This window comes from Anoplopoma fimbria, chromosome 16 (assembly GCF_027596085.1).
Source record: "Anoplopoma fimbria isolate UVic2021 breed Golden Eagle Sablefish chromosome 16, Afim_UVic_2022, whole genome shotgun sequence".
Lineage (NCBI taxonomy): Eukaryota > Metazoa > Chordata > Actinopteri > Perciformes > Anoplopomatidae > Anoplopoma > Anoplopoma fimbria.
In genome coordinates this window covers 21,078,243-21,090,455 of record NC_072464.1, presented here as the reverse complement: position 1 = coordinate 21,090,455, position 12,213 = coordinate 21,078,243, and the positions used below count along the sequence as shown (strand labels likewise).

General features: G+C 38.8%; 1 protein-coding gene across 1 annotated transcript; it reads left to right on the top strand.

The window, feature by feature from the left end:
* Positions 1-2,074: 2,074 nt before the first annotated feature.
* idh1 (isocitrate dehydrogenase (NADP(+)) 1) lies at positions 2,075-10,546 on the top strand. Its single transcript, XM_054615487.1, has 9 exons — positions 2,075-2,160; positions 3,580-3,710; positions 5,614-5,905; positions 6,562-6,664; positions 7,249-7,426; positions 7,538-7,689; positions 7,830-7,970; positions 8,075-8,237; positions 9,519-10,546. Exons 2-9 carry the CDS (start codon positions 3,589-3,591, stop codon positions 9,610-9,612), a joined length of 1,245 nt encoding a protein of 414 aa, XP_054471462.1. The 5' UTR covers positions 2,075-2,160; positions 3,580-3,588; the 3' UTR covers positions 9,613-10,546.
* Positions 10,547-12,213: the final 1,667 nt, after the last annotated feature.

Genomic DNA, 12,213 nt, shown 5'->3' with positions numbered 1-12,213 from the left:
TACCAAAAACAACAACACAGTGGCAATGTTGGAAAACTTGTTGTATTTGAATGATAACATCGTATCCTTTCAGTGACTGCCAGTAATATTTCTTTTTTCTAAAGAGTCCTGCACCATAAGCTTTGCAGTGGCATGAAGTTACTAATCATCTTCACCTGGCCTCCCTCTGACCTGACGTTCCCCCTACCACCTGCAGGGGGCGCAGCGACAAAAAGCCAATTGGAAATTAAAAATATATTTATTTTTAGTTATTCCAGAAAAAAAGTACTGTGGCAAATAATTGTTTATGATACTTACAGGTTTTGTTCACCCAGTTTTTTTTCACAATAATCATCATTTTTTATGAGTTTTGACGAGTGAATGCAATCGTGTGAGAATACACAATGAGCTGTAATGGAGATATAATAATTGTGAAGATGTTTCTTATTTAGAAACATTTTTTAGCAACTGTCTTTTTAAAGGCACTTAAAAGCTTCAAAATTAGGGTATTTGCTGACATTCTCTTTATCGTAAAATAAGACGAGGGGGCGCGTTTGGAGTTGTGTCTCAATGTCCATTGGGTTGTTGGAAGGTAACCAAATATATATAAGTGGCTCTATAATCAAAATGGACTAAAATTATAATACCATGACAAAAATAAAAAGTTGTAAAAAAATTAAATTAAATTAAAGGGAAAATAGATAAATAAACAAATAAGAAGAATACTGCAGTCTTCCATAGTGGCTCTAGCGGTCGTAATCATCATCATATACTTTCAGTTCTTCATCAGCTCTAAGGAGACAATTATTATTCATCCATTCATTAAGTATCAAAATAGCCAAAAATGTAAACCCTTTTCTCTGTTGGCCTACATACAAGTTTCACCCACTTCCTGTACAGTGAAAACTATGTATCTCCATTTGTTGATTTTGATTGTGAACATTTGTGATAAACTTAAGGATAAAGTGTTTTTTTCTGGGTTGAAAAAAATATTTAGTTTTTTACTGATGGACAAAATCAACCCTTTAGATCTCACAACTGTCATTATCCCACCAGCTGTTTCTGATACTGACAAATATCCACTCAAGTCCCTGGTGGGGGGGAAGGGTGCCTCACAGCAAATCATTGCCCTCGGGCCACATAACAGGTTAATCTGTATCAGTGAGGTCTTTAAGGAGTGGTCAAGAATCACTGAAACCAGACGAAACATTCCCAAAAGTAGCCGTATGAGAACTAATGAAAGACATGACTGGTAATGAACCAGAATATATAGATAACTCTGTACACTGAAATACCAGATAAATAAATAAACACATGATCCTGTATTTTGAATTTCTCTAATTAGTGATTTTCAAGTGAAATTTCATTTGAATATCATGGTTTACAAATGTCGTTGGTGTTGTGTGTATGTATTTATATATATATATATATATATATATATATATATCAGTCAAAAGTTTGGACACATCTTCTCATTCAACTATTTTGAAGAATCTAAAATATAAAACATATTCTGGTTTGTTGAGCATTTGTTTGTTTACCACATAATTCCATATGTGTTCCTTCATAGTTTGGATTTCTTCAATATTAATCTACAATGTAGAAAAAAAAAAATAAAAATAAAGAAAAACCATTGAATGAGAAGGTGTGTCCAAACTTTTGACTGGTACTGTATATATATATATATATATATATATATATATATATATATATATATATGATTAAATTCCTAGTATGTATACACTTGGTAAATAAAGCATATATCTTATCTATATATCTTATATTATCTTTATCAGACATAATTTACTACACAATAATAGGATTTTGCAGTAATATGAAACACAAAAAGATTAGAATAAAATAGAGCATTAAATGAAGTGTGTGAGGGGGATTACACAACATAGGTTTTTCATGAATCTCCTGTTTATGTGGCGGAATAGCGCAATGTATCTCCGACCAATCAGCGAGCTACATTCTCAGACCCCGCCCACTCAAGCCCCGCCCCTCTTGCTTTGTGGGCTCATCCGATTGGCTGTCTGTTTTTCCTGCTCTTCTCTGATTGGCTAATATCTGGTGAGGTCTGAAAGCCGGGTACCTGCCGCACCTCTATGAGCTTCCAACACTTCTCAGCTCAGTCTGCACCCTCCGCTGTCTCTACCGTGGACCTTTAACACAAACAAGGTATGACTGTGATATATAATGTATATAATGACATTTTGCTTTCTGCAGAAGGAAGTGGTGGAGTAACAGGGGAATAAGTGTGCAGCCGACTCTTATCTTATTGTCTCGATATGCTGGTTAGAAACCATTAAACATGACATCAATGCTGCAATGATTTCATTTTTTTCTTTTAATGCAAATAAGATTTTAATGTTTTGCATATGTGTGTTGCACATATTGTGGAAATGAAGTCATATGCATGGAAACACGACTGTTTAAAATGGTAAACAAGGCCCACAGTCTGAGCAAGCTGCTTCCTGTGTGCGTGTCATTCATCTGCAGGCCTGTGTTTACATAGTGCATGTATGTATGCAGTGCATTTGTATAAAGTGCATGTACTATACGGTGGGTTATGGGTTGGCATGCCTCGTCTGACCTGCTGACAGACTGTTTCAGCAGTCATCTCCCCACCAGGCCATGGTCAGCCTGTTTTCTGGGTTATGTAACTTTCTTTTCAGGACGTCCTGTAATTTAACACAAATAAGATATGGATCTGCAAGTCATAACCATCATAGAATACCAACCACCCATACAGTATATATATATATATGTATGTATGTATGTATGTATGTATGTATGTATGTATGTATGTATGTGTATATATATATAGTACCAGTCAAAAGTTTGGACACACCTTCTCATTCAATGGTTTTTCTTTATTTTAATTTTTTTCTACATTGTAGATTAATATTGAAGACATCCAAACTATGAAGGAACACATATGGAATTATGTGGTAAACAAACAAATGCTCAACAAACCAGAATATATTTTATGATTTAGATTCTTTAAAGTAGTTGAATGAGAAGGTGTGTCCAAACTTTTGACTGCTACTGTATATATATATAGGTTATATTTATAGAAGAAACAAGTATGCACATTTATTTAAATTATATAATAACATGAAAGGCCCTTTATCTTCTATTAATGGCTATTAATGAGATTGTTGGCATATGTTAATCATATGCTGCAGTTTTTTTTGTTTGACCCAGATTTAAGAGGATTATGGAGTATATCAGGTGGTCACTGGTCTGACTCCTCCCAGTTTATGTTTTTAATGGGTTCCTTCATTGCGTCTGCAGTGTTATGTAGAGCGTAACAACCACAGACATTGATTGTCATGCTACTTGTTTTTTTGTGCAATCGCTGAACAAATTTACTATGTGATACCATAAAGTATAATATTCAAACATTTTATTTCGTCACACCAAGATTAAAAGAAAGTTATTCAACTTTACAGTGACTAACGGCACATCTTAACCAGCAAAATGTATGTTATTTAAGCTTGATAGAATCCCATGTTCTGTCCTGAACCCATCTCTCTTCTTTGCTTTAGTTCATCGTTATCTTAAACGTCTCTGTGTTTGTCCCCGGTGTCACAGGACTCAAAGATGTCTCAGAAGATCAAGGCAGGCTCTGTGGTGGAGATGCAGGGGGACGAGATGACTCGAGTCATCTGGGAGCTCATTAAGGAGAAACTCGTCTTCCCGTACCTGGAGCTCGACCTGCACAGGTGAATACACCTCAGTGTGATTGGCATCGAATGTCCTCTTATTAGTGGGTGCATCCGTTTCTTCATTTGACCCTGTTGCTCCTCTTATCTCCTGCACGGACTTTGTTCACAGTTGTATGTTATTTGCGTGACCTTTTTTATGGGACGTTCAAGTCCCTAATGTCCCCATAACTCATGACGAATCATATCTTCATGCTGCCTTGTTGGGACAGATAGGCGGCACTTTGGACTTTTTCTGATAGATGTGATAACAGAACCGTCCCTTGTTGTATCTCATCGTAAAAAGTGAATGATTTATTGTGCAGCAGGCTTTGGAAGCACACGTTTTTATTTAATGTGGTGTAATAAATACTCAGTGTGTTTGAAAAATATCTTTGAAAGCAGGACTGTCGTAATTCCGGCCCACTGGAAAAACAAACTATAACCAATTAGGATTCCTGAGGACATTCTGTCAAATTGATGAATCTAATTTAATACTTTAACAACAATTGATAGTAATTGTAAAAAAGGGTCAACGTGTGTGCATTCAGATTAAAGCATGTTCAGAGTTTTCTAAGTGTTACAGTTTGAACAGACACACAACATAACAATCGATTGCTTAAGAACAAACCGGGACGACATACTTTTAAAACCTAAAACTATCTCCTTAAAGCTTTCTGTCTCTCTCTCTCTCTCTCTTTCTCTCTTGTGGTATATATACATGTTGAGTGTCATCTAGTTACGGCTTGGTTTTGAGCTTGCGAGTGAAGAGGAGGAAGAAAGTGGGTAAAAGGTCGTGGCTGCTTTCAAACAATGCCAACGGGTTTCAGAGAAAGCCGGTACTGAAGGGAATGATAAGCATCAAGCTCGGCCTACTTCCTCATCTCACTGGTTTGTTAGGTTCTTCTTGCACAAGTGGAGCAACTTTTTCAGTTATCCTGGCAGTGGGCCAGCCGTCACAGCACAGTCGATTCCTTCTGTCCTTTGTCTTTGTGTTGCTGGGGAGATCTCAGGCGTGTAAAGAAGCACAGAGCGAGCACAGTACTGTGACAGAAGTGGGGCAGGAGGCTAATGGCTATTCTTAATGCTAACACGGTGTCAGGTCTTCCAAGAAATTCTAATTAGCCGAGATCTGGAGTGAATAAAAGCCCTGGCAGCGAGTTAAACTATTCCTCAAGCTCACATACCCTCTTTCACTGCTTATTAATATCCATGTTCATGTCCTTTGACACAGCGGTTATGTTGCACATTGCAGCCAGTGTTTTGTAACATTCACGGATTAGCTTCTAGCCAAATAAAACAGTGCCATGTGTTCACTTTTAGTGCGTCAGCTGTGCTGCAGGATGTTTGTGCAACTGAAGCATAAATAATCACTGTCCTTCTTTAAACAGAGCGCTTTGGTTTATGGCGTCCCATGCCTCTGCTGTTCAGATTGATAAGTGGTCTCTATGTCTGATCCATTTCTTCTCCTCACATCTCTGCATAGTCTCATACTTGAAGGCACACAAATATTAATGTTTTGGAATACTGACTAAAATATGTCTGTTGCATTTAGTGTCAAAAAGTGTCATGTAATAGAAGTTGGCAATGAATATTTGGCAGATTGTTAGGCTTGTTTATTCAACTTTTTTTATCAAATATTTCCAGCTTTTAATCAAGAAACTTCTCTAACTTTTGACAATATTTTACCAACAGGGAGCAAAGTTATTTATTAACACGGATAGATCCTGTAGTTTGGCATCTTTGTAGAATCGAGAGAATTAAGACATGTTTATAAGGCTGAAACTAAGTATTGAGAAAAAGTATTGTTTTGTAATTGTAGTGGCAAAGGTTATGAACATTTCAACACATTTCCAATACATTACGAATGCTTTCTCCGGCACTGTTAATTCAAACTCTCTTCTCTCCATCTCCTCCTGCAAAGCTATGACCTCGGCATGGAGAACCGAGACGCCACTGACGACCAGGTGACGGTTGACGCGGCGGAGGCGGTGCGCCGCTACAACGTGGGCATCAAGTGCGCCACCATCACCCCCGATGAGAACCGCGTGGAGGAGTTCAAGCTTAAGCAGATGTGGCGCTCGCCCAACGGCACCATCCGTAACATCCTGGGCGGCACCGTGTTCAGGGAGGCCATCCTCTGCAAGAACATCCCCCGCCTGGTGCCCGGCTGGATCAAACCCATCATCATTGGCAGACACGCCCATGGAGATCAGGTAACAATCAGGAAAAATGCATGTTAGGGTTACAGTTTAAATACTAACCAACTGCAGGACTACAGCTGAAAGGAGAGTCTTTATCTTTGTGCAAATACCAACACCCATTATTATCTGACAAAACCGCTACTGTCACTGAAGCATCATTTGCAGCTAAACCCCTGTGACTAACGGGCTGCTGTCAACTCTCGTACGAGCTCGGTGACTTAAGGTGAAGTCAGGCATTGTTGGGTTGTCAGGAGAGGCTTAGTCAATAATTATATTTCATCGAGCCGTGCTCTGAACTGTAATGTGCAACCTCTACAGGTTTAACAAGTTGCAACAACGCCACAGAACTATCACGAGTTAGCTTGTGGTGCTGTGCCAGAGTCAACAGTCCTCCTCTCTGCACAGAGATATGCAGGTGAAATGTCAAACGGCTGCGTGTAACATAATCTCCCGAGGATGTCAGAGGTATTCATATTATTTACTCTAGCCTAGCCCGTGTCGAGGTGTTTATGACTTGGGCATTGTCATTTGAACTTTGATCTCACACAATGTTTATAGGACAGCTCTCACACCCTCCTAAATCAGTCTGTAATGGCTGTGCAGTTAAGTGAAAACAGAGATGTTGCAGTAGAATTAAGCTTTTGTGTTTCTCACTTTGCTCCCAACAGTACAAAGCTACAGACTTTGTGGTGCCCGGGCCTGGGAAAGTGGAGATGACCTACACGCCCACAGGCGGAGAGCCCGTCAAATATGTCATCCATGAGTTTAAGGGTAAGAACACAACCAGCCCGCTGCACCAATCATGCTTCAATTAGCCTCACCACATGTGAACGGTCTGATGATTGAAGCTATGCGAGCAAAGTGGCTCAGGCAACGAGTGGGACAGTTTACTTTGCGTTGACACACACGCATCAGCCTAAAATGGAAAATGTCCTCGAGCAAAGATGTCAGATATCATGATGTGGATTTGTAAAGGAGTGTCAGTAAATATAATTAAGCTGGACTGGCAGCACATTAAGCATTGTGTTCACATTGTAAAGGGGAAAATAGGAGATATGGCTTATCTATTTGTGTCAATGTCATTCCTATTCCCCTGTTGTATGAGTCAAACCCAACCACTGAGCTAACTGAAACAGATGTAATGGAGACTAGCAGCAGGGAATTTCAGTTTCCTTTATCAGTGTTTGTCTACGTTTGACAGAGTGTGATATTGTTTATTCAGTCATACTATACTGCATATAATAAAAAACAAATACAGGTCTGCATACTGTGTATATACATCTGTATGTGGTGGTATTGCACAGCGTATATGTGACCCTACGATACTTAATGTATGTATATTTGTGTCCGTCCAGGCACAGGTGGTGTTGCCATGGGGATGTACAACACAGACAGCTCCATCAGGGACTTCGCCCACAGCTCCTTCCAGATGGCGTTGACCAAAGGCTGGGCCCTCTACCTCAGCACCAAGAACACCATCCTGAAGAAGTACGACGGCCGCTTCAAAGACATCTTCCAGGAGATCTACGAGAAGTAAGGACTCTTTAATCACACGTGCACACTTTTCTCTCTCTTTTTCACAAGTGCACACACTTTTTAATTCCAGAGATCACAACTCATTTGTCCACCTTTTTGTGTTTCCAGGCAATACCGGGCTCAGTTTGAGGCCAAAGGCATCTGGTACGAGCACCGTCTCATAGATGACATGGTGGCCCAGGCCATGAAATCTGAGGGGGGCTTCATTTGGGCCTGCAAGAACTACGACGGAGACGTACAGTCTGATTCTGTGGCACAAGGTTGGTAGAAACAATTTATGTGGATAAATATGGAGAAACGTTCTTATAACTCCTGCAAAACTGCATTGTATTACAAAAATAGAGAATGCTGATTTTGCCTTTTTCTGGTTCAAAGATGTTCTGTTGGTTTTGTGTTTCAGGCTACGGCTCCCTGGGTATGATGACCAGTGTGCTCATCTGTCCTGATGGACGCACAGTGGAGTCTGAGGCCGCCCACGGCACAGTGACTCGCCACTTCAGACAACACCAGCAGGGGAAAGAAACCTCCACCAATCCCATTGGTAAAAAAAAAACAGACAAATATCCAAAAAGAAAGGCTCTATTAATGTTATGCATTGTGTAATGTAATGTATTTTTGCCTTCACTGTGTGTTTGTGTGCCACAGCCTCCATCTTTGCATGGTCGCAGGGTCTGCTCCACCGGGCAAAGCTGGACAACAACACAGAGCTGCGGGTGTACTCCGAGGCGCTGGAGGCCGTTTGCATCGAGACCATCGAGGCCGGTTTCATGACCAAGGATTTGGCCATCTGCATCAAAGGCCTGACAAAGTTAGTCTCTTCATTATCAAACACTCAATTTATTCTGCGTGTCCCCGTCAGGTGCTGCAGTGTCCCCACTGTAGATGTCTAGAACAGTTTATTTTTCTTCTTGGACCATATCTTAGCACTTAGATATGGCTTATTGTTGTATGAAATGGTACATGCATCTTTTGTGCAGAAGATTAATATCTTATAAAAGTACATACAAAAAAAAGTACAAAAAGTACAACAGGTCATCTCTACGGAATTTTGTATTTTTTTATATATATATATATATATATATAAAAATTCCATAGAGATGACCTGTTTCAATTCAAACCAGTTTGCTCTTGTAACACTGATTTGCTAACAAGATAGCTACTGTTTTCACATTCCTCTACTGAAGGGGGAAATGTCTGGTGCACTTCCCTTAAATCTGAGATTCAAACGTACCATTGGCAAGCTAGATTTGGCACGTCATAAATTCAAAATCCAACCGCTGTCTAACACGCAAACGCCGATGAAGAAACTTGAAACCTCTGGAGCTGTTTCATCAGCACAGAGAATGAGAGTTCGCATTAGCATAGTAAAGGTTTTGACAGCAAACATGGTAGAACGTTTGCAGTTTTGGGCTCTTAACCGGACCACGGATCTCACTTTAATTATCTACCAATAAAATCCCACTAAATATTTCCGTATGTTTTACAACCGCTAATGCTGTGTCGGCAGCTGTCAGTTACAAGCAAACCAGCTAACAAGCAATATGAACAAGTAATAGAAGACAGCAAATTTTTCCGTAGCTGCTGTTTTGGTGCAAATCAGACTCCTCAGGGTCAAACATGCATGGCCTGAGGTCATATTTGCATATTTGAATATTCACAAATAGACACATGTCTCAATGAGGGAGGGAGTAAATATGTTTCAAGCTGCTTTTCAGATTTTTTTTTTTACTTTATATGTGCAGAAACCATGTTAAACAAAATCTTAATCATAGCAGACTATTTTTACATTTAAAACATGTCTGGAGGGGAACATTAACCCAACAAAATCTACACTTACTCAGTAAAATTTCACACTTCCTGTTGCAGTCAATTCTTCTCACTGGACATCTGCACGTTGAGTTTTGAATAGCTCTGTCATAACCATCTTCTTCTTCTTTGTCGAAACTGTGAGCTTTCAAGTTCTACTTTGTATTAAGGCTTAGATTGCAACATTCTTAAATACTGCTGCGTAAGCAAATAAAACTCTGTACCTCCCAAAGTAACGTTAAAGTTTACTCAATCTTTTCTCCTCGTTTTCTCTGTTTTTCAGTGTGAAACGCGCTGACTACTTGAACACCTTCGAGTTCCTGGACAAGCTGGCAGAGAACCTGAAGATCAAGCTGGCTAACCCTCCCAAACTGTGATCCCACCTCCTCAGCATCAGCCATTAAACACAGACACGCACACACACACACACACACGCACATGCACACATTCACACACATGCACACAGAGACGGAGTTGACGCTGGAGCAGAGAGGAGAGTGAGCCCATGTACTCCAGGAGATCTACGGACTGAAACCAGGTCATTCCCTAACCGGGGGTGTGATCGAGACGGGGTGCCTTGTCCTGGAGGAAGAGGAGTGTCGGCCTCTGATCAGTGTAGGCCATCATCACTGTTAACGCATCATTAGCAAACCTCACGACTCAAACATTACCGGTCTCCTGACCCGATGGCTCAGTGACCTTGTTTACCCTAAATGCACTAGGTCCCCTGAGGTGAGCTTGTGTGTTGTCAGTATCTGTTGGTGATCTGTGCAACAGACGGGGGACAGAATCCGTCTTGAGGGCGCCTCGGGACCCTCACTGCCTTATTAGTCTTGTGTCAAAGTCATCGGTTCATTCTTGTCATCTCCTTTTGTCTCGTAATGGTCTGACAATACCTCAAAGCTTCATTTGTATGTTTTAGTGCCTGCTGAAAAACAAAGAGCACTGTCGTCCTGCTGGTATTAATAATTAAACCCGTCGGCATGGAGATGGATTGGCCGTGCATGCTATGTTTTACTGTTTTGCAGCATCAAACACGTAATTATTGGACTGACGTTGTTAATTTCTAGCATTTAAACAAGGAGTCTTCTCACACAACTTGTAAACAACTACAAAATACATTCCTTTTAGATTTTGTATTCTTAATCATGTCACTTGAGAGGTGTATTTATTTGTCCTTCCTGTGTTTGTGTGTGTGTGCGGCCATCCAGTACGTCCTGCCAGGAAATCTACATCAACTCTGTTGGTTTGTGATCAAAATTATGCCTGTTGGAACCGAACATAATTCACAATAAATGGGTTTTTGAAGAATATTTGTCATTCTTTTTTGTGTGTGCTGAAGTCAATATGGTAATTATATCTTTTTTAATTAAACAATTATTTTGTTTGTCTATATCATGTTGTGACACATTTCCATCTCAGATCTGAAGGTGAAGTCTCCAGATATCTTGTTCTATCCGACCAGTTTTACTAAATCTGTTTACACTAATAGGAAAGAGATAAGAAGCTCATCCTCACATTTAAGTTTAATATAATAATTTGGTTATGAAAATAGTTTCTGATTCATTCAGACGCAGCTTGAATGTCATTAAATATTTGTACATTACAGCATGTGATCATATTCTTTCTCCGTCTTCCCCTAACATTTAGATGTAAACAACAGTAATCAAGTCACAGCATCAAAATGTAAAACAGGACAGGAACCTCATTCAAATTGTCCGGCAGATCATTTGATTACTAATCGTGTTCTCAAATTTCTATTTAAGGTTTGTTTAAATCATCAATATCTGTGGTCACAAGGTTATTGCAGCCTGGTATTTATTTATGTAGATGATTTCTTGGTAACATGCATAATATGACAATATAAATCTGTGCAATATCAAAAATATGTGCAACCCACTGTGCAATACAACAATTACTCTGTCTGTATAAATAATATTTTAGTTATTGTGGATTTCTTATTTAATATTCTTTACTGTGTTATTACTTATTTACAATATATTTTTTTATCTTTTTTATCACTATCCTCTCTGCTGCTGTAATCCTGCAAATGTCCCCGCTGCGGGACTAATAAAGGATTATCTTATTTTAACCAAAACATGCACTGTTGCTGAAGTCATAAATTACAAAATGATGAGATAAAAATGAACTAACATGTACTGAATATTACACTGCAATAAAAGCTCCACAGTAATGCACTGTGCAAGTATGTAGCATTGTGTACTCAGAAAAATGCTTTGTTAAGTTTGAATAGATCATAGAATTAACTATGCATTGAGTAGTCTACAGTACCAGTCAAAAGTTTGGACACACCTTCTCATTCAACTACTTTGAAGAATGTAAAATATAAAACATATTCTGGTTTGTTGAGCATTTGTTTGTTTACCACATAATTCCATATGTGTTCCTTCATAGTTTGGATGTCTTCAATATTAATCTACAATGTAGAAAAAAATAAAAATAAAGAAAAACCATTGAATGAGAAGGTGTGTCCAAACTTTTGACTGGTAGTGTACTTTATATTGTCATTCAGTTTATCCAAGGTGTTATCTAACATTTATAATTTCTTTCTACTCTCTGTGCATATTACATATATACTACTGCTCCCAGTAGACCACGACATGACACTAAAAACCTGTGCAATACAATACAAATACACTGTGCAATAATAGTTATAATAGTTATTCTGTCTGTATATATAATATTTCAGTTTTGTGGATTCTTTACTGTTTTCTTTTGCTCATTTGCTTATTTATAGTACCAGTCAAAAGTTTGGACACACCTTCTCATTCAACTACTTTGAAGAATGTAAAATATAAAACATATTCTGGTTTGTTGAGCATTTGTTTGTTTACCACATAATTCCATATGTGTTCCTTCATAGTTTGGATGTCTTCAATATTAATCTACAATGTAGAAAAAAATAAAAATAAAGAAAAAACATTGTGTCCAAACTTTTGACTGGTACTGTATGTAAA